General features: G+C 40.3%; 3 protein-coding genes, 1 non-coding gene and 1 pseudogene across 4 annotated transcripts; 4 read left to right on the plus strand and 1 right to left on the minus strand.

Moving 5' to 3' along the window:
• Nucleotides 1-1,194: 1,194 nt before the first annotated feature.
• Nucleotides 1,195-1,382, minus strand: LOC143847687 (U2 spliceosomal RNA). The gene has a single exon (XR_013235207.1). It is a non-coding gene; the product is annotated as a U2 spliceosomal RNA (small nuclear RNA).
• Nucleotides 1,383-4,250: 2,868 nt separating this feature from the next.
• On the plus strand, nucleotides 4,251-6,962 carry LOC143892952 (cyclin-U1-1-like). The gene is made up of 2 exons (XM_077397875.1): nucleotides 4,251-4,780; nucleotides 6,498-6,962. Exons 1-2 carry the CDS (start codon nucleotides 4,404-4,406, stop codon nucleotides 6,772-6,774), a joined length of 654 nt encoding a protein of 217 aa, XP_077253990.1. The 5' UTR covers nucleotides 4,251-4,403; the 3' UTR covers nucleotides 6,775-6,962.
• Nucleotides 6,963-10,670: 3,708 nt separating this feature from the next.
• LOC143892148 (flavonoid 3'-monooxygenase-like) lies at nucleotides 10,671-11,132 on the plus strand. The gene has a single exon (XM_077396600.1). It carries the CDS (start codon nucleotides 10,671-10,673, stop codon nucleotides 11,130-11,132), a length of 462 nt encoding a protein of 153 aa, XP_077252715.1.
• A 60-nt stretch (nucleotides 11,133-11,192) lies between these two features.
• LOC143892149 (flavonoid 3'-monooxygenase CYP75B137 pseudogene) lies at nucleotides 11,193-12,174 on the plus strand (annotated as a pseudogene).
• A 2,728-nt stretch (nucleotides 12,175-14,902) lies between these two features.
• LOC143846483 (flavonoid 3'-monooxygenase CYP75B137-like) lies at nucleotides 14,903-17,061 on the plus strand. Its single transcript, XM_077354920.1, has 2 exons — nucleotides 14,903-15,913; nucleotides 16,274-17,061. The coding sequence occupies exons 1-2, from the start codon at nucleotides 14,981-14,983 to the stop codon at nucleotides 16,904-16,906; spliced, it is 1,566 nt and encodes a 521-aa protein (XP_077211035.1). The 5' UTR covers nucleotides 14,903-14,980; the 3' UTR covers nucleotides 16,907-17,061.
• The last annotated feature ends 4,987 nt before the right edge of the window (nucleotides 17,062-22,048 follow it).

Here is a 22,048-nt window from a genome sequence, read left to right on the forward strand (position 1 = left end):
GATTTTTGGTGAAATTTCTGTTTTGGTGAGGACCGAAATTATACCTGCGAAACCGAAATTTAAAACCTTGGATGATGGTAAAGATAAATTATAATCTTTGCCAATGCTTGCTTGATACTTCCATTGCCTTCAACGCAAGTGATCAGAGGTTTTCCACCATTTACCATGCTCAGATTATTTAAATGGCTGGTCGGATGCTCTTCCGATGGCTACCGATCTCTTTTCTATGTCGTCCTGACCTTACCATAACATGCTTTCGTGCTATAGATCGGCTAACGTCTTCTAATTGCTCCTAATTTTCATGATTAACAGACCAGTTAGTTTATTTGATGTTATTAGCAACATGTGCAGTCCAACATGTGCCGAGTTTAGAACCTTTACCTTAATTTTTCAGTGTCTAATTTGAGCTTAATTGAGCTTCAGCATGGAAGGGTGCGCTACTTGTGTTGAGTTCAAAACCCAACAAATCATTCATATGAAAAATTCATGGGGAATGAAATTCCCCCCCTCTTTAACGTTATCAGTTAAGGCAAAGAAAACGTTAAAGGGGGTGAATTTATCCTCAAGCAGTGAACAATCCTCACAGAAACCGTTAGAGAGGGCAAAATTCACTTGTATGGCCTACCCAAAATAGTTACCAGGGTCACGCGGGAGTGTTAAAGTATAAATGATTTAATAACACCAGCTCTAACCGCTTAGGATATTGGAGTAATTGGTAACAAATTTTTATTTGATGTTTCTATGCTTTGGCCTAGTGGCTGCTCGAATTTCTCATCGTAGGTCTCCCCTGATTCCAAAAGTACACTTTTTTGTACCTTTGACTATCCTCTTTTTAGTTTCTTCAGGTCCATTATCCTATCTCGTTCCATGTTCTCGGATTTTAATTGACAAAGGTCATGTTTGGGGGAACACAAGGAAGTCTACTTGAGTCTGGAGTGCTAGTCGAAATCTCTTTTGTCCCCAATTCTTCGTCTACAAAGGTTTAGCTGATTGGTGAATTGTTCGTCACTCTGAATTGAAGACTTCATCACTTATTCCCGAAGCCCCACCATAATGATTAGTGTGTTCTATTATACATGCCTCACAAAGGTCGTGTTTGGCCACCATGAATTTGTTTTCCTTCTTTTGTTGGTAGGTAAGCTGGGTTAACCTCTGACCTCATGGTTGAAGACCATTGTTTTACCACATTGAGCTAGAGGCTCAACCTTGAAAATAGGTTGGGGTGCGCGACACTCAAGGGCCGGGCCCACCCCCATGAAAAATTAGGTTAATATCATGTGGTCTGATAGACCACGTATCAGATATTAAACTGATAAGAACAGACACTACACTTAATCAGTAGCTCCCTGCATCTATTATCTGGTTATCAGAGGAGAGGCAAAGCATTGATGATGGAACAGTGCAACAAAAATTAGTCCAGCCAAGATCCCAAGTTCATCCTTTTGGTGCTATTTCCTTACAAACATTGTAGAAAAAAGAGAACAAACATGAAGAAGAAAAACGAGAGCACAAAACCACAAAACCAAGATGTGAGAGAGAGAGAGAGAGAGAGAGAGAGAGAGAGAGAGAGAGAGAGAGTTTTCTCTTGAATGCATAAAAGAAAGTTTACAACACTTCCTCCACAATACATCTCACGTTTTGCACTTCGATATTTATAGGCAAAGATAAGATAGACTTCTACTCTAATTTTAATTCTAATAATGCCAATTCAAATCTAAACTTCAAGAAACTAATAACCATGGTTTTAAATTTCAGTTTTGGTCCCAACTACTGCCTTTGTCCAAAACCGAAATTTCGGCTGAAATCCAGTAAGAGGAAAAAAAATTTAATATTTCATTATATTCGAAATTTTGGCCTAAATTACTGAAATTTTCAAAAATTCAATTGAAATTTGGTAAACCCGAAATTTAGTCCAAAATTTTGGCTAAAATTTGGTAAATCCGAAATTTCGGTTTCGGTTTCAATTGAAATAAGAAATTTCGGCCGAAATTTATAATAACAAACCTAACTAACTAACTAACTACCTAACCTATCTTAATTGGACTCCACCAGCCCAACACCTCTGGTGATCTGTCAAGAGTCACGATGACTTTCAATACTCCCCCCTCAGCATTGACTCTTTACTTATCACGCCGAGCTGCCATCGAAACTTAGGCTCTGTTCACTTGCCTTCTCGGGAAATCGAATCCCGGGAAAACACCCATTTTTTTCCCGAGAAAGCTAAAATCGTGTGTTCACCTGCTTTCCCGAGAAAATCACAGTGCCTTGGTGGAAAAAGTGAAAAATGATATGGAAAATCAAAAAATGACATGGAAAGTGATCTTTTCTCGCAAGAGTGGGAAACCAAATCGCACCAATTTGGTGCGATTTGGTTTCCCGAGAAACTTAAAATCGTTCGGTGAGAAACTAAAGACAGTGGTTGGAAAAAAAAAAAAAAAACTAACGACGGTGGGTGAAAAAAAAACCCTACACAGTCTTCTTCCTCCCTCCATGGCAAGCTAGGGTTTACAGGTATGTTTCTTTGCTCTAATCTTCGTTTCTATTTTTATTTATTTATTGGTTTTTCCTTCTTCTTTTTTCCCTCTAAACAATGATTGTTTAGGGTTTTGGTGAGGAAGAAGGGTGGAAAATTTTGGGTTTCTGAAATGGGTTTCTCTTTGTCTGTCTCAGTTTATTGTTTTGTGGAAAATAAAAAAAATGGGGGTTTTGAAGAGGGTTTACTCTCCCTCAAAATTGGGTTTTTGAAGAGGGTTTACTTACCTTGAATTTCATTCCATGTATTCTGTTCTATAATGCTTATGAGACTTAATCTCCTACTTCATCCACATTGGATCTGTTTCTGAGGTCCAAAACAAGGAGAATTTCTAATATGTTTCTCTTCTGGCACATGCACGCCATCTGTTTGTGTTGTGAACATTTACTAGGCTATTTGATAGTCATAAATGTTCTTCCCATTTTCTTCCCCAGGCCACTCCCCTTCTAGTGTAAAAAGATAGTCATAAATATACTACCGGGGGTGGCTTGGCTAAGAAATGGGTGCGAATAAATCACTTCTCTGTATATGATTTTATTATTGGCTAGGCAATTTCGAAAAAAGTAATTTGATAAGCGCTCTTTTTACATGAGAGGGTGCCAACTCGTATGAATTATTAGAATAAGACAATTTTATTATGATTATCACTCTTCTACCATGAAAAAGTGGAGCCACAAAATTGCTTACTATCTTGAAAAACAGCTCGTTAATTAAGGCAAAAATAAGGTGACTTCGTTCGATTGTCAAAACATGGTAGCTCTATCCATAGGAAAAGATGTAATATGGCTGCTCCAATTTTAAGATTATTGTGCACTTTGTCAAAATAACATTGTCAAAATGATTAAAATGTTTTAAATAATTTTTTATGTTTAGGTTTCCCACCAATGTTTAATTGGCAAGTGAACAGACGTGGGAAACCTTTTCCTGCACAATTTCTCGGGATTTTCTGCGCAAGTGAACAGGTGTGGGAAACCTTTTCCTGCACAGTTTCTCGGGATTTCTTTTCCTTTTGCCACGTCAGATTCTCGGGAAATCTTTTCTTTTTCTTTCCCGGGAAAACAAGTGAACAGAGCCTTAGAGAACTTCAGATAAAACAATAAAACAATTCCTTGGTGAAGTTTCCACCGTCTGCCCATTTGTGATAACTAGGAGAAGGCTGATGTCTCTTTTCAGTACCTTCTCACAAATGAAGTGTTGATGCACCTTTAATATGTTTTGTATGAGCATGAAAGACTAGGATTTCTGCCAATCGAATCGCGCTCTTGTTGTCTTAGTATAGCCAACAATAGATCGGAGGGTTAGGATCATCCTAGATGATTTCACAGCCTAGTCGCGTTGGGGCCCAACAAATGAATGGTTTGGATTTCGAACAAAGTGGGCTAAAGTAAATGGTCTCGGCATGTAGATGCAAGTATTTTTAAAAAAAACTACAGTGGGTCCACCTTTTCAAAGATGAAGTGATATATTCAGACCCTCTTTTTAACTTGGGACACCCCCCTCACGTGTATTTTTTTACTTCACTTTTACGCTAGAGGGGGCTGCGTTGACAGAGACTGGAGAGGAGCGATTGAAAATGTGTATGTACTGGTTTTGCCGGTTGTTGACTTACTGGTTTTGCCGAGTTTTGTTGACAATAACACGGTTCCCAGCCTCATTATTAAAAAAATTCCTTACATTACGACAAGAGCCTCGCCCTCTCTTCAACCAGAAAGCAGATTGAAAAGCAGACACGCGTCCATAACCCATTGAACCACCTAAATCAGATAAGGTGCTGCCTGGCCTTAAACAACCAATCAAGGGGTTCAGTCCAGATAGAGAAAATTTCAGCCTGAAAAAAATGGTGGGGTAGTTTTTACTACATCTGGTCTAGATGCTATTCGAAGGGGGAGGCGAAGAGAGGGTTAACGAAGGAGAGGCCACCACGCCCCGTGCACTAACGCTTCTGGCGTTGGTGCTTGAGAGGCTTGTGGCTCGCAACGATGGGCTAGGTTCAGATGCTGTGGTGGGTTCATGGACCAAGGCCGGGTTGAGCGTTTTTAATGGGGTGCGACCCCCAAGCATTAGCATCTTAAAATACATGGAGAGGATCTATAAGTACACAGACTGTAGTCCCTCTTGCTTCGTTGTGGCCTATGTATATATCGATAGGTTGGCACACAAGCACCCTGACTCCCTCGTCGTCTCGCTTAACATACATCGGTTGCTAGTTACCAGCGTCATGGTCGCATCCAAGGTCCTCGATGATGTGTAATCCCTCTCTCTCTCTCTCGCTTGGCTATTCATTTCATATGATTTGGGGTTTGATGTTGGAAACTAGGGTTAGGGTTTGTAGGTTGACTTAACAGATATCTAATTTCCATGGTTAGGGTTTAATTCTTCAGTTTTTAGAGCTGTCAGGAAAACACACTTGTGTCAGGAAGCTTCCTAACACCCCGTTATATATTTCGACGTATTTGACATGCGAGGAGTGCTAGACTCACGGAGGAGCCCCTTACCGGTTTTTTTTGCAAGGGTTCCTGTGTGTCTAGCAAATGGCCCGTTTAAAATGACAAAAGTAAGGAGATGATATTTTCACCTCTGCAGTATGCATTCGCCCCCTTTGATAACGTGAAGAGTAGGCAACTTTAACGCTTTTTGACGTCAAATCACTTTAACGAGGGGCGAATGCGTACTGCAGCGGGTGAAAATATCACCGCCACAAAAGTAATCTAAATCTTTGTTAAAATGACAAAATAACCCCTATTTACTATTTAGGGAACTATGTCACAATATTGGTGGGGAAGTGATATTTACGCCCCTTTTTATTACTAGGGACACCAAGTGTGGGTGTACCAATGACTAAAGGGGGCTAATGTACTTTATGTCGGACAAATCCAATAGGTTTGATTGCCACGTTACCACGTACACTGGCTCTGGGTGTCCCTGGTACTCCAAAGGGCCGTAAGTATCACTTCCCTATTAATGGGAGAAAAATATGAAATGTGGATAGTTCCAAAACTTTTCTATGCGGAAAGGACACCTTTGATCTTATCATCGTAACAAGCACAAATCTTATAAAGGTGGTGCTTAAAAAGGAACAATACTTGACTCCGCAACGACCTCCTGCGCAACACACTAAAATCAAGAGAAAACAGGGGGTGTGGAAATAGCAGACCATGGAATTGATTTTGCCACACCCCCTGCTATTAGTGTATTTTAGTGCATTGCGTAGCCAAGTTTTTTTCCTTAAAAAGGTGGTGGAAAAAAGGAAGGCAAACAATTTTTGCGGGCAACTGACATGGCAGTGAACGGTTCATTTATTTATTGGCCTTATGTTGGAGATAGATGTTGTTGTTAAAAAACCAGTTACTCCATAAGCTTAAGTTGTTAGAGGTCGTGTTATTTAATCATTTATACTTAACACTCTCTCAAGTGTGGACTTTTCTTATCGAGGAGTTGTGAGTTTTGAACTCAGAACTTATTGCTGCTCTAATAACATGTGAAACAACCAATTACTCCAAAAGCTTAAGCTGTTAGAGTTGGTGTTATTTAATCATTTTTACTTCAACCGTTTTTCCATCCAGTTTTTTAAGGGAATAGATGTAGGGCTCCATTTTTGGAAGGGAACGGATGGGAGCAGTGGGGGAATGAATTGTCTAGCGTGTTGGTGGTAATATTTAAATTACTAAGGTTGGGTTTTGAACTATACCAGAATTAATAGTAGTCGTAGAAGATGAGCATAATCAATGCAGTCACAATAATCTTGCATTAACCGATTTGTAAATAAAAAGAAGAGAGAAGATGCCACTTATTGAGTTGAGGAACAAATTTGTATTAAGATCATTGATAAAATCCATTGATAAGCTAGATAGACATATAGAAGCAATTTTATTTGGATGCACAAATGCTTATTACTTTCAAGCCAATCTTATATTAATTAAAAAAATTCAGCTTTTCTTCTTTTTATGAGTCTGCCATAACACAGGCATTACAATAATGCATTCTATGCGAGGGTTGGCGGCGTGAGCAATGCCGAACTAAACCGGCTCGAAATGGAACTGCTTTTCTTATTGGACTTTGGGGTTATGGTTAGCTCTCGCATCTTCGAGAGCTATTGCGTGCATTTGGAGAAGGAAATGATGTGCAGTGTCATCGGCCAGAGAGTCGAGAAGTCCATCTTTAGCAATGCAGATGCCGAGACCGAACTATCGGTAGAAGACATTACAAAGAGCTTATCGCTGTCACCCCCTACGATTGACTGATGCTATCAACCTTGTTTTGCTATGAAGAAAATTAATGGTCTAGCTTTGATCAATCTTGTATTTAATGTAAAAAATATCTTATATGGTTGGAGAGCATGACTCTCTTTCTTATTTTCTTGTGAAATTGAGAATAGCACGAGGAAAAAGAAAAAAAAAAATTGAACTTCGATTCCTCTCACCGTTCTTCCCATCTTAGATACTTTTCACTAAAGTCTCTATCGGGCAAATGGTCGGTAGCACATGAAAGCACAATATATAATGAATTCCAAATCTCCAATGCTTAATCGTTCATTTCTAATCAGTTTCTAATGGTTATTATAATTTTCAAGATGCTCTCAAAAAATCTAATACGAGATCAGAATATTGGTTATCGAAGTCCGGGGGCCATTGTCAAAACAAAGGAGTGCTGACATCATTTGCCGATAGAAATGAGCCCACTCATTAATTTATGGTAACAATATATGGGTCCCACTGCTCTCCCCAATAAATGCCACTCCCATTGGTGGAATTTCTGGAAACCAACACATGGGTCCCATTGCTGCAACCCCTAGATGCAAGTAATCAAACTGTTGACCTTTTTTGAATGATGGCCTTGGGCCTGTAGTTCAATACGGTTGAGGCTTCATATGTTAAAGTATAAAAGATTAAATACTACCTTCTTCAACAGCTTAAGCTTCTGGAGTAAACCGGTAGTTTCACATGGTATCAAAGAAAATGCCTAGGTTCAAACCCTCCTAAATAGCAAAAATCCACATGCAATGGCCAAACCCAAAAAAGAGGGGCCACATGTGTACCACGTGCAAGCCAACCCTAGAAAAAGGGGCCACACGTGAGGGGCGAATTGGTAGTTTCACATTATATCTCAACCTTGAGGTCGCAGTTTCGATCACAGCTTACCTATATAAAGACATTGTCGAGATCAACAAAAAAATGACTATGATCCAATGCAAGTATGACACATATGCTTGGTGTTGATCTGATGAGCAAACGCAAGGTAGTCAAATGTGTCAAGGTCTGATGTTGAACGGAGATCTCATTTGAATCACATTTTTTTTTATAATCATGCTCGGTCAAAGGTCTAGAATCATCTGATGAGGGTGGGATCAACGGCAATAAGATTGATTATTGATGGTCAACAATATTCATGAATTTTTTAGATAGATTATTGATGGTCAACAGTATTCATGAACCCTAGTGTAGGTACACCTGAAAGATATGTTTTCCAAAATAAATAGTACATAGTGCCATGTTGTCAAGTCTGTGCAGCTGCTTATCAACCAACAACTTCAGAGGTAAAAAAACGAAACAGAAAACAGAAACGAGTAAGGACAATGATAAATGAAATCTTTTTCCTTTTTTATGGGGGTATAAGCTGAGGTTTGGCCGGGACCCCTAGCGGTTTTTTTGGTAAAGAGAAAGATGATACAAAATAAGGCACAAAAGCCACGCTAAATCGGAACATGTGAGAGAGGGAGAACCAAGCCTCAGATGAGTGACGTGCACCAAGCCTAAGAGATCTAAATGCTTAATACTTCTAAGTTACATAATCAACTAATTTGGAAGGGGTGCGTTGGGCAATTTTTCTTGTGAACTTCCTACCAAGAATCATTTGATTCCTCAAGATCAGGAATCTCTTTTCCACTATCTCTGTGCTCGATTGGGATCAGGTGGACTCGATGGCATTCATCAGCCTAGGATACTTTCTTTTTTCGAGCTTCTATGGGACCTTTTCTGTTTGTTGGCTCTTCAAGGTCGGAGTAGTCCTCTGATTCAATGTCCTCTTCACTCTATGTTCCTTCCTCTTCAGTTATAGCACATGTGTCCTCTTCTTTGTTGATGTTCAGACTTACATTATCTTCAGATTCTATGTGGTCTGGGTCTTTTTCATGGTATTCAGCTAGTTCCTTCTCCTTGCTCTTTGTTTTGCCTTGTTGAGATTTGGAGTTGTCATTGTTTACCGATTCTTCTGGGTCCAGGCTTTCGAGGATTGTGAAGCTGTTAGTAGTGGGAATTTGTTCGTCCTTGGAAGACTTTCATGATGTCTTTTTCATAGTTTGGTCATTTGCATTTGGAACCTGCTCTTGAGCCTTATCCTCTGGGTCTTTTTCCTTTTGAGGTGGTTTCTGTTTTTGTATCCGTTCTTTTTTGACCTGCTGCTTGGGTTTTCCAGAGGAGTTTGGGCATGCAAGGCATCTTTCCGGTCTTGTGTCAAATTTAATATCAGAGAAGAAAGAGGAGAAGAGAGAAGAAGATAAGGGGAGGAAGAATAGGGGAAGAAGAGAATAGAAGGAATAGAGGAGAAAGAGGATGAAGAAGATACTCGTAGAGGTAAGATATTTGTAGTGGGGATAAGCCAATTAATTCATTAATCATCAAAACTTAAATTCCCTAATACATGAGGCCTATATATAGGCAATGGAACTAAAATTCCATGAAAATTAAAAGCCCTCAAAATAACATGGAAAATAAAATCCTACAAAGGAGACGATTTTTTCACCCCCTTGGAGGATTATGCACCCCCCTTTTAACCGAATTGTGGGCCGACTTTAATGCTTTTTAACGTCAAATCACACTAAAAGGGGGGGTGCATAATCCTACAGGGGACGAAAAAATCAACGTCCTAAACTAAATAACATGGAAATAAGATCTAATGGGCAAATATGCCTCTTATTGGGCCTACAATCTGCATCACCCCTTGTGCCCTGTAATCTTATTCAAGACATTCTATTGTAAAAGCTCAATGCTTTTCTTTGCCTGTAATCCTAACTACAAACAAGTTTTTAATCCAACTTGTTTTGTTTTGTAATTAAATCAACAAACTTCTCATAGTTTTTAAGTTCCTGATTTTACGACTCATTGATTTTACCACCCATATGTACAGTCTATATCATTCATTACTGTGGATGGGTCACACTACACAAATCTTCTGGAGAAGATGTTCCTAGCCCAACTGCCATAAAGGTGAACAGGCTCAACAAAGTTTAAATTTTAAACTGTAAAACTAGTGGTCATTGGATGACTGTATTTGTTTTCCTTCTCTTTTTACTGCGTGCAATGAATCACTGGAAAAAGAAAACTTTACGTGCATGTTTGAAACTATGAAAAAAAAATCCTTATAAAGAAAACTTCACGGTTCCCAAACATGCCCTTGGTGAAGAGGTTCGCCTTGTAAGATTTTTACACAACTATTTTACATTTCTTTTACATAGATTGGAACTGACCCCTGAAGGTCTTTCTACTTCTCACTTTCATGAGCTTCTTTCCAAACAATTGCACCCACTTACAGTTTGAGAGGTAGTAAGAGTTTTAATGAAATAATAGGGTTGTAATCTAATACAGAAGTACTGTACTACTATAAATATAATCATCCATTTCCTTTAGCCAAGTTGGTTATCACAATATTCATTTTTTTAATGGTAAAGGTTATCACAATATTCATCCCATTACTTTTTTCACATTAACGGCTTATACTCGTTTAGGCTGGCTAGCTAGTATTATAAATAGAGTGAGGTACTACCTCCTTCAAAATCATGCTCAAACTGGTTTTGGTAGAAGTTGCATTGCTTTCCACTTTACAAGCTAACAATATGACTTCAAATCCTTCACAACCGTGGTCATGGTGGATAGAAAGGAGCCAGGAAGAAGATGTGGTCCTCTTGTTTTCCATTGCAATTGTTGCGATTTCTTGGTTGTCTTGGGTGATCAAGAAATCCAAAAAGGGGATAACATCGCCGGCGCCATTGCCGCCAGGCCCATGAGGATTGCAGCTGATCGGTAACATTCCATTTACGGAGTCCGATCTCCACCGTTATTTCACCAAATTATCTGGGATCTATGGCCACATCTTCAAGCTTCGACTCGGGAAAAAGCTCTTTGTTGTATTGGGTTCCCCATCCATGGCAAAGGAGGTTCTCAAAGACCATGACACCATTTTTGTCAACCATGATAAAATGGCTGGGGCACTAGTTGCCACATATGGGGGCTCAGACATCGTGTGGAGCCCTCATGGTCCAAATTGGCGCATGCTTCGTAGGGTATGCATCCAAGAACTTCTCAATGCCGGAAGCCATGATGCAAGCTATGTTTTTAGAAGACAACAAGTTCGCCAGACGTTACGCGACCTATATGCCAAAATTGATACCCCAATTGATGTAGGTGAGAAGCTAACCCAAACAATTTTCAACAGCATGACTAGCACTCTATGGGGTAGCACACTCAAGGGGGAAGCAGAGACTGGTGTCGCATCTGAGTTTCGGCAGGCAATGGGGGAAATTGGGAAGCTCTTGGGAACACCCAACATCTCTGATCTTTTTCCTCTTCTAGCCCGTTTTGACATACAAGGGTCGAACGTAAAATGAAGGGTGTCATCTCATGGTTTGATCGGATCTTCGATAATATCCTATGTCAACGGATGAAAAATGAATGAGGATGCAGACGAAGATGAATGCAAAAACAATGATTTCCTCGACATTCTTTTGAAGATCAAGGAGAAAGGAGATCCCAAAACGCCCTTGACCATGACTCACATCAAGGCTCTTTTAATGGTAATCTTATTTTCTATTAATTATAATACATGATCTAGTATTTATGTAGTATAGTTGTCGTAGTCACTTGGCAATATATAATTTTGTTCGTGCCACTGCACCACTAGGACAACATTTGCACCACTAGGACATCATTTTCCCCCAAGATGCATGAATCATATGCATTATATATGATTTTTCATGATACTTTTAGGCTTACATTTGTTGTTTCGTTTTGTTACTGTAGGATCTTGTCTCTGATGGAGTCGACACTACCTCAACCACATTGGAGTGGGCTATGGCCGAAATGCTACATAGGCCCGAAACAGTGAAGAAAGCTCAAGAGGAATTAGAAGCTGTGGTGGGGAGGGATAGCATCCTAGAAGACTACCATGTACCAAAACTGCATTATCTAGATTCAGTGGTGAAAGAAACTCTACGTCTTCACCCGCCGAATGGGTTCTTGATCCCTCACACTCCCAGCGAATCATGCGTCGTGGGAGGTTACAATATCCCCAAGGATGCTGGAGTCTTCATGAACTCATGGGAAATACACAGGGACCCTTCTCTTTGGGAGTATCCCTTAGTATTTGATCCTGAGAGGTTCTTGGCAAATGGCAACAAATGGGATTACAGAGGCAACGATTTCCGTTATATTCCATTTGGGTCAGGGAGGAGGATATGTCCAGGGATCTCCTTGGCCGAGAGGTCGCCCAGCTTCGTTTTGGGATCGCTCTTGCATTCGTTCGATTGGAGATTACCGGAGGGGGCTAAGCTTGACCTATCTGATCAGTTTCGCGGTGTTATTAAGATTGCCAATCCGGTCGTGGCCATCCCAACACCACGATTGTCCAACCAAGAGCTCTATGCTCTATAGTTAAGATAAATTTCTTGATATTTTGTAGGGCTGCAACTCGAGCCGGGTTTTACCCGACCCGCATCGACCCGACCCGAAAATAGCCTGGGTTGGGTTCAGGTTTCATGGGTTTCGGGTCGAGCCGGGTTGAGCATTCAAAAGCCCGCATGAATCTCCGGTCGAGCCGGGTTTGAAGGGGCCCGACCCGACCCGACCCGAGTTACATAAGTTATAGTATGCACATTTTTTCTATTGTTAGTTAAAAGTTAAAAGTGAAAACCCACTCACCCACTGTTACTGTATGTGAGTGTAATTTCTGCTTCTATGAGTTGAGTTAATTCAAGTGTTTGATTTAGCATTGTTTGATTGTAACTACAACATTGTTTAATTACAGCATTGTTTGATTCAAGTGTGATGTGAGTGTAATTACATCATTGTTTGATTCAAGTGTAATTTCTGCTTCTATGAGTTGAGTTGCCTTGCTAAACAAGAATTTTCCTTAAAAAATTGCGTCAACGTGAAAAAACCCGACCCGGCCCGAACCGACCCGAGATTTATCATGTGTAGGGCCGGATTTGGGAATCGTGGGTTTTCCGAAAAAAACCCAACCCGACCCGACCCGAGATATTTCTCGGGTAGGGTTGGGTTCTCCAAAACCCGACCCGCCCGACCCGAGTTGCAGCCCTAATATTTTGGGTCGAAGGATATATGATAATCTTTGTCATTTCCATTTTGATTCGCACTAGATTGCATTTTTGTTCTTGTCGATGGGTATATGTAAATCTTTCTCATTTCCATTTTGATTCCCACTAGATTGTATTGTTAGGGGGGTCTCCCATCAAGCTTTAATGATATGTATTTCTTTCACTTTTTAGTACCATATTTTCATTATGGCACTTGTCACCTTTGTTTACACTTTTTTAATTATCTTTTTGTGACTGTTGAAATCCAAGATTCTGTCAACATCCAATCAATCAGAGAAGTGTAATACAGAGTCCCAAACCGATTATTGGACCGAAAATTGCACTAAATTGCACTAAATTGGACCTAAAGTCAATCTTTAGGTGACCCACAAGTTAAACGGTTGCAATCAGTTCACCCATGTGCCACATGATGGGCCCCTGATAAGGACGGGGAGTAAATTTCAGGGGAAGGAATAGTAGTACTCCTGGTAGTCAACTGGGAAGTGCTGCCCTTGGAAGGTAGATTCGGTCCCATAGATTCCACGTAAAATTAGGTGGACAATTCGTGGGGCCGTGCTTGTCTTCATCAACGAACAGATTAATGCCTCTACCTATCACAAAACAGTTGTCCTCTGTCTTATTTTTCGGCATTTTAGCAGTACAAACTAATTGAAGCATATTCATCATATTAAAGAATTACGTGCAAACCGATTCCGACAACAGTTGAAAAAACGTTTAACTTGGTAAAATGTTATTAATGAGCTTGTAAATCCCACATATATACTTTAAAAGGTTGATAACTAATCTTAGATACTCGATTTTTACCAGGCATGACATTGAATAGGAACTATAAGCAGATTAATAGAATCACCAGATCAATAAGCAAAATTTCCAAGGTACATTAAAGGTACACATGATCATAATATACTTTACTTTCTATTTGCAAGTTTGAGTTTGTTGGGTATACATATAGTGATTGAGCAAATAGTATGAAGAAGGGAAAGAGACTTGTAAGTATGTTGTTAAAGTTTAAATGGGTTCGATAACGCCTTCTCAGACTTGTAATCACTCTCCTTTTCTTTTCTTTTGTTCTTTATTTAATTTTGTGCTTTTTTTCAACGCTAAAGATTGCCCGTATCCATTCCTAATAAATATCCTCTAGAAGAAGCGTAAGATCCATCCCTAGTGATATTTTCTGTTTTCATATGGGGTCTTAATAGGTGTCTTTCTAGAAGAGGTGGGTCCTTGCTTTATTTAATTTTATCATTTTCCACAGGGAAGTGATAAGAAGTGATAAATTCTCCCACTGTTCTGCCGGGCCACCCCCTCCCTAGTGTATTTATGGCTACTCTTTTAACACTAGAACGGGCCGCGTGAGGATCTCATCATCTCCCACCTGTTTTTTTCGAGTCAAGACGCTAGGCTTAGCAATAGCGTGTTGTGTTTAATGTGTTAAACGTTATATTCACGGTCCCACTAAGAGAAGAAGAAGATTCGTCTACATATATGAAAAACTCTTCTTCTTTTCCAACCTATAAAATTGATGTCTTCTTGACTCAAGAGTCTATTTTATAGGAAAATGGTATCTGCACATTCTGGTTTTGATAATGACACTCTTCACTTTCTTATACATGTATTATGCACATTAAGAGCATTAATGTGCATATGTCCCTGGTCTAATGCCAAATCGACATTCCATTGTTCAGATGAAGGCGTAGAAAATCAAGGGTTTAACTTCTCAAAGCCTAAAGGATCAAAAGGGCTTAGCATCATCCGATCAATGTGCGACAAAGATCGAAGGGCTAGGATCATCCAGGAGCTTGATCACGTCCACCTTTCACATTTGGGCCCACGGCTAGGAAAGAGACGAATGACAACCTGTCTTTTACATTTTTTTTATTAAAATAAAATTGGGATCCGCACACATGTATTGACTACTTCTTCATTTTTTAAATCTTTAGAACATGCAACATTTATTAGACTTCAATTTCTCGCTGTATTGCCTGCCTGTATATTCATCAAAGTCATTGTGAGGCCTACTATATAAATAATGGTCACGTTTGTGCAAAGCCACCCTCAGTCTTCAACATTCTTCTCTTTGAAGAACTCTGAAACCCATCTTTTCCCAATCCAGAAGACAAAATATGAATTCCAATCCACTTTCATGGCTTCAAAAAGATTCAGTCTTCTTGTTCTCAATTGCCCTCATTACAATTTCTTGGTTCACATGGCTGATCAAGAAGTCCAAAAAGGGGGCAATATCGCTCCCGCCGGGCCCACGTGGCTTGCCTCTGATCGGTAATCTTCCATTTATGGAACCCGATCTCCACCGTTATTTCACCAAATTATCTGGTATCTATGGGCCCATCTTCAAACTCAGACTCGGAAACAAGCTATTTGTTGTCCTAGGCTCACCCGCCATGGCTAAGGAGGTGCTCAAAGACCATGACACCATTTTTGCCAACCATGATAAAATGGCTGGGGCACTAGTCGCAACATATGGAGGCTCAGACATCGTGTGGAGCCCATTTGGTTCAAATTGGCGAATGCTTCGTAGGGTTTGCGTTCAAGAACTTCTCAATGCCGGTAGCCTCGACGCAAGTAGTATTTTCCGGCGCGCGCAAGTTCACCAGACATTGAAAGATCTATATGCAAAAATTGATACTCCGGTGGACGTGGGCGAGAAGTTAACTCAAACAATTTTCAACAGTATGACGAGTACTCTATGGGGTAGCACCCTCAAAGGAGAGGCTGAGACCGGTGTCGCATCGGAATTCCGGCAAGCAATGGGGGAAATAGGAAGACTGTTGGGAACACCCAACATTTCTGATCTTTACCCAACTCTTGCTAGGTTTGATATACAAGGTGTCGAGCGTAAAATGAAGGGTGTAATCTCGTGGTTCGATCGAATTTTCGAAACTATCCTTGATCAACGGCTGAAAATAGATAAAGAGGCAGGGGAGAAGAAATCTAACGACAAAGGCAGCTTGGATTTCCTTGATATTCTTTTGAAGATTAAGGAGGAGGGAGATCCCAGAACGCCCTTGACAATGACCCACATCAAGGCCCTCTTAATGGTAATATTCTCATCCAAACATGCATGTAATTTGTTAAGTATAAATGATTAATTAAATAACACCATCTCTAATAGCTTAAGCTTTTAGAATAATTGGTTGATCCACATGGTTGGTCCTCGGTTCAATATTCAACAACTCCGTCGTATAAAAAATCTACGTGGATGGCCAGCCCAAAAGAGTAGCCACATGTACAGCCAATTCAAAAAAGAGGGGCTACACATTTGGGGGAGTGTTGAATTATAAATGATTAAGTAACACAATCTCTAACAGCTTAAGCTTTTGGAGTAATTAAATATTGTTTCACATAATTCTTCATGTTAAGCTTAAGCTTATATCTGTTTATTAATTTCTTTGGTTCAGGACTTAGTATCAGGAGGAGTTGACACAAGCTCGACCACGTTAGAGTGGGCCATGGCTGAGATGCTACACAAGCCCGAGACAGTGAAGAAAGCTCAAGAAGAATTAGATGCAGTGGTGGGGAAGGATAAGGTTATAGAGGATAGTCATTTAAGCAAATTGCATTACATAGATGCAGTGGTTAAAGAAACACTACGTTTGCATCCGCCAAATGGGTTCTTGATCCCTCACACTCCAAGTGAATCATGCGTTGTCGGTGGGTACACAATTCCAAAGGACGCCGGGGTCTTTGTAAACCTTTGGTCAATACATAGAGACCCTTCTCTTTGGGAGAATCCATTAGAATTTGATCCGGACAGGTTCTTGACTCCGGGCAATAAATGGGATTATAGAGGCAACGATTTTCGTTATTTTCCATTTGGGTCAGGGAGGAGAATTTGTCCAGGGATCTCTTTGGCTGAGAGGTCACTAATGTATGTATTGGGTTCGCTCGTGCATTCGTTTGATTGGAGATTACCAGAGGGGACTAAGCTCGATCTTACCGACCAGTTTCGAGGGGTTATAAAAATTGCAAATCCGGTTATAGCCATCCCCACGCCACGATTATCCAACCCAGATCTCTATGCCATGCACTAATGACCGTTGATGACCACGGCTGGTTTTCAGTTCTGAATAATATCTACTTTGTAATTCATTTGTTAATGTGCATTTTCTTATTTATGTCCATTTTTCTGTCATCTGAACAGTTTCTTGTTTTTTTAATAAAGAAGTATAGGGAAATGTTATCAGCACTACTATATTTTGATGACGTACTCCTCACTTTATTAAAAGTACGGTATGGCCCTCACCATAGGATGATCCAAACCGTCCATGATATGGGCCTAGCCTAAATAGGTTGTGCCCCAAAAATCATTTCCATAGGTTGATCCTAACCCTCCGATCTATAGAGGGTTATGATCAACCCTCTAACATTAATATAGGAGGGTTAGGATCAACCTATGGGAATGATTTTTGGGGCACAACCTATTTAGGCTGTGGCCCACCTAATGAACAGTTTGGATCATCCTATGGGGTGGGCCATACCGTACTTTTAATAAAGTAAGGAGTGCCCCTCATCAAAATACAGCAGTGCTGATAACATTTCCGTAAGTATATTCGTATCTAGTCGGATCAGAGGCAGAAATGGGTCCTAATAAATTTCTTTCCATAAGAAGCGCAAAAGTGACTTCCTCGCTTTATTTAAGTGAGTAATGCTAGGGAAACCGAGAGTAGGACCTAAAGGGGACCAAACAAATAATTTCACGCCACAACATCACAAGTGACGTGAGCCATCCCTTAATTTTAGGGAAATCATAAAAAAGTAAAAAAATTTGAACACATGGTATGTTCTCATTGCAGGTCCCCTGCTAGGTGGTACTCTCGGTCTCCATATCATTTTCCTATGATTTTAGCTTTCCATAGGGAAGTGGTAAATTCGCCAACTTTTCTGCCCAGGGCCACCCATCTATTGTGTATTTAAGGCTACTCTTTTAGTCTTTTCACACCAGAAGTCTAGAACGGGGTAGCCCGGGAGAGAGAAGGGAGCTAATATTTCATTTACCTTTCCAAATGGTATTGACGACGTACTCTAACCTAATAAGGGGAGCGCATGCGTAATGTAGGGGGTGAAAATATCATCGCCTGACACTCTGTTGTCATATTAGAAGGAAGGAAAAGTCTAGGCTGCGCTTACCAAAAACCAGCATGAGGATCTCATCTCTCACTTATTTTTTTTTTCAAGTCAGAGGAGAGAGGAGCGAGCATGAGACAAGATCCAACTCTGTGGGAAATCCAAATTTCATAGTTCCTTCGGAAGGGGAAAATTTGGAACAGAAATTGATCTGTCACTAAGACATTCCCCATAGCAATCTGTTTTTGATCCTTGAGAAAAGTGACCTTGATGAAATATCTCAAGCTAGAGGAGTGACCCACCACATGGAGGAGGCTATTGAAAATGTGGATATAAACGGTACCGAAGGAGACTCCTGGCAAAGAGTTCAAAGGAAAAAAGGAAAAATTCCCTCCCTCTTCCCCTAGAAGAGACGGAACAGGAAGCTGCATGATGAAGAGGAGCCCCTCTCCCCATAAGAAAATATAACTCCTACCCCCAAAAGTTTAGGAGCTAAGGAAGAGCGAGAGGATAAGGAAGTTTAGCCAGAAGATGATAGTCCACCTGAACAGTGAACATGGCTTCACTTGACTTGTGGATGGGGGGGATCTAGGGATCACATGTCTCCGAAGCCCCACAAATTTTACAGTTCCAGCTCGTGTATTCTCTTTTCCTTTGTTTGTTTTGTGCTTATTTCCAAGGGTATCATGCCCATGGTTCTTCTCTTTTCATTAGACATAGCTCTAAGGATTGGGCAGTGGTCTTGTTCCTGTTATTGTATATCTTCCTTTATTAAATATTATGGTGTGGGTCTGCGTACTACTTCGCTATCGGTCACCCAAGAGTATTTAGCCTTGCAAGGCGTGGTCCTTGCTGATTCACACGGGATTCCACGTGCCCCATCCTATTCGTGTCAGAATGTAAGCTAGTGATGCTTTCGGCTACTGGACTCTAACCATCTAGGGTGCTTCACTCCACCTCCTCTTCACCTAGCAGCACGGCGCTTGTATTGCTTTCATAACGCGGCCCGTTTTCACTGTTTAGGTTGCTCCCATTTCGCTCGCCACTACTACAGGAATTGCTTTTGCTTTCTTTCCAGGTTACCCATTAAAAACAAAGTCAAGACGCTACACTTAGCATGTTGCCTTTAAAGTGTGAATCGTTATACTCACGGTCCCACCGAGCGAAGAAAAGATCCTTCTGCGGATATGAAAATATTTTCTTCCTTTCCAACTTATAAATTGATGTTTCCAGGTATACAAAAGCCGCAGCGTTACTCCACGGGTGGAGGCCAGGCATCTACAGTCCTTAAGCTCTGTTTCACTCCCTGATTCATTGTATCAGGCATGAAAGAGAATTTTTTATAAATCTCCGAAGCACAAGAGGCTAGTTCTGAATTCTATCCTTTCTGAGATTAGTGTAAAGATGAATGGCCTTAAGATCAGGGACAAGATTACCAATGAAAATATTTTCTCAGCTGAAAAGTTCATATACAAATTGATGCATGTCCCTATCACTACAAAGTTTTGTTACTAGTACATCCTCAAGAAAATGAATTCAAACTCAATACGGATGCATCTCTCAACCTGATGGTGGAGGTTTAGAGGGTATAGTTCGAGATTCAGATGGACTGATGATATCCATGTTCTCAGAAAATGTCAGAATCAAAGAAATCTACGAACTGGAATTGTTGGTCATTAACAATGGATTCATCCTATCCATGTCTTTCGGCATCTAGCGGCTTTGGATTGAGTCGGACTCTAAGTTCGCAGTAGATATCATACAAGGCTCCTCCCCTACCCCTTGGAAGAAGATCCCCCTGTTAATTCAGATAAGACAGAACTTGGCCACTTTCAGTGCGTGGAGGATCTCTCACATTTGGAGAGAGGGAAATGCGCCTGCTGACCTTCTGTCCAAAAGAAGTTATCCCCGGAAAGGATATCCCATCCCTATTCTCCTTGCCCACCCATCCTTGCTCCAGACTATCAGGGATGATAGAGATGGCATCTCATTTCAAAGGCAGTAACCTATCCCCTTGTGCTCTTTCTATTGTATCTCTCCTGTAGTTCCTTTTTTCTGTTTTTCGGTTTGATACATTGGGGAGCATGTTTTACTTTGGTTAGCCCTCATGCCCCCTTCATGTTTTTAATTGCTTTTTTCTTTAATGAAATCTGGTAGGGGTCCTGCCTAACCCCAGCTTACCCACAAAAAATAAAAATAAAAAGCCGCAGCGTTTTACTTGAAGATTTTTTTATGACATAGGATATCCCTGTCCCAATTTTTAGGGAGGGTCTATTCCCTACGCGCAATCACCTCCTTCCAGAATTTTATATAATAAACAAAGACACCATACAATCCATTGGGGTGATATTGCCTCCTCCATGTTATTAAAAAAAAAGGCCTCATTTTAAAATTTATAAAACGTAGAAAATGAAATTGTTTTGATCAAGGTGTAGATTAAGGGCTTTTGTGAACCCATCATCACCAAACCATATACTTATCTCTTTAGAGTCCATTTGTTTTAGGATTTTGATTCTAGAAGTTTGTTTTATTTATTTATATTCAAAACCAGTTGGATTAGGAAGCCTTTAGATATGTGATAGAAAGAGTTCATGTTTTTTCGGACTTGTAGAACATAGGCTTAAAAAGTTTGATCTTTATTTGTTACTTGGTTGTGGTTATCCAACCGAACCAACGTGGTATGTATAAAAGTTGGAAACATGAAGAAGCTCAAATTTCGTGATTTCATGGTTTGCAATTTTTGTCTCACAGATTTGTAAAGCAACCTCTCTCTCTCTCTCTCTCTCTCTCTCTCTCTCTCTCTCTCTCTCTCTCTCTCTCTCTCCTTCCAATGCCCTTGTTCTTCCAAAATACCAAAGAGAAATCAACAAGTGGTATCAGAGCAAGGTGTTCAATCGGAATACTGGTTTGTTCATAAATTTGCTTCGAGGTGATACTGGCGGGGAGTGTTGGTAGAAGAGATGGCGGAAAGTGTTGGTATGTTGGCGGGGATTGAAAAGCTCAACAATACTAATTACATTTATTGAAACTCGTGCTTGGAGTCGTATCTTCAATGCCAGGATGTATGAGTCGTATCTTCGAGGCCAGGATGTATGGGAGATAATGAACAATACGACACCGAGGCTTCAGAAGAGGGAGTGGATACGCTACTGAAGTGGAAGATCTGTGCCCAAAAAGCGTTGTACGTATTGAATGTGTCAATACAGAAAGAAGCGTGGGAGGAAATCTCATGTCTCTTTTCATTGGTGAACGATGCATGGTTGCAGATTTTGGAGAACGAGATCGGTTCATTGACACAAGGTAATTTTTTCGTCTCTGATTATTTCATGAAAGTTAAGAACTTGTGAAATGAGATCTCATAGTTAGATGACAATTCTAAGATTAGTGAAAAGCCGGATACAGATGCTGATTATCCATGGCTTGAGGCCTAAGTTTAGCAGATTTATCACCGCTATATGGTTGGCCACCGCAACAGTCTCTCCTAAAGTTGGAGAATATCATGATTAATCAAGAGATTTTGGTAAAAAAGATGCTCAGTTATCTGTGAAAGAGAGTGAGAGTGATGGCTGATTATCCTAGCAAGCAGAAGCAGTAGAAAAATAAGAAGCTGAAAGATGTCTATAAGAAAGTTGATCAGGCTAAAGATAGTGATAAATCACATCAAAAAAGTGATTTTTATTATTATCGGTGTGGTGTATTGGGTCATATTAGAAGAAATTGTCGGTTAAGATTGAGACCGATGATGGAAATGTTGTCGTCGAATCCAAAGATAAGGAAGATGATGGCAATGGTGAATGGGATATGCAAGATTCTTTTGCTTGTGATGTGGCAGTGGTAGTTGAAACAAATTTGGTTTGTGATCAAGAGACACTTACGATAGCGTTTAATGTCTCAGAAGATCGTAAAGTGGAGGAGCCAACTTCTTTTTAAGGCAAAAAACATCGAGAAGTGGAGTATTTTTTTCTCCATCGAAGAAGAACGAGAAGATTTGTGTGAAATAGCTCTTACATCTATAGATATTGTGGATAGTAACAGATATTCTGTTCGATAGTGACTCGCTGGAAGTGATGCCAAATCAGAAAATCCTCGGGAGGAGGTGATGCCTAGAA

Source organism: Tasmannia lanceolata, unplaced genomic scaffold, assembly GCF_043159265.1.
Source record: "Tasmannia lanceolata isolate RefF3 unplaced genomic scaffold, GAP_Taslan_0.1 ptg000015l, whole genome shotgun sequence".
NCBI lineage: Eukaryota > Viridiplantae > Streptophyta > Magnoliopsida > Canellales > Winteraceae > Tasmannia > Tasmannia lanceolata.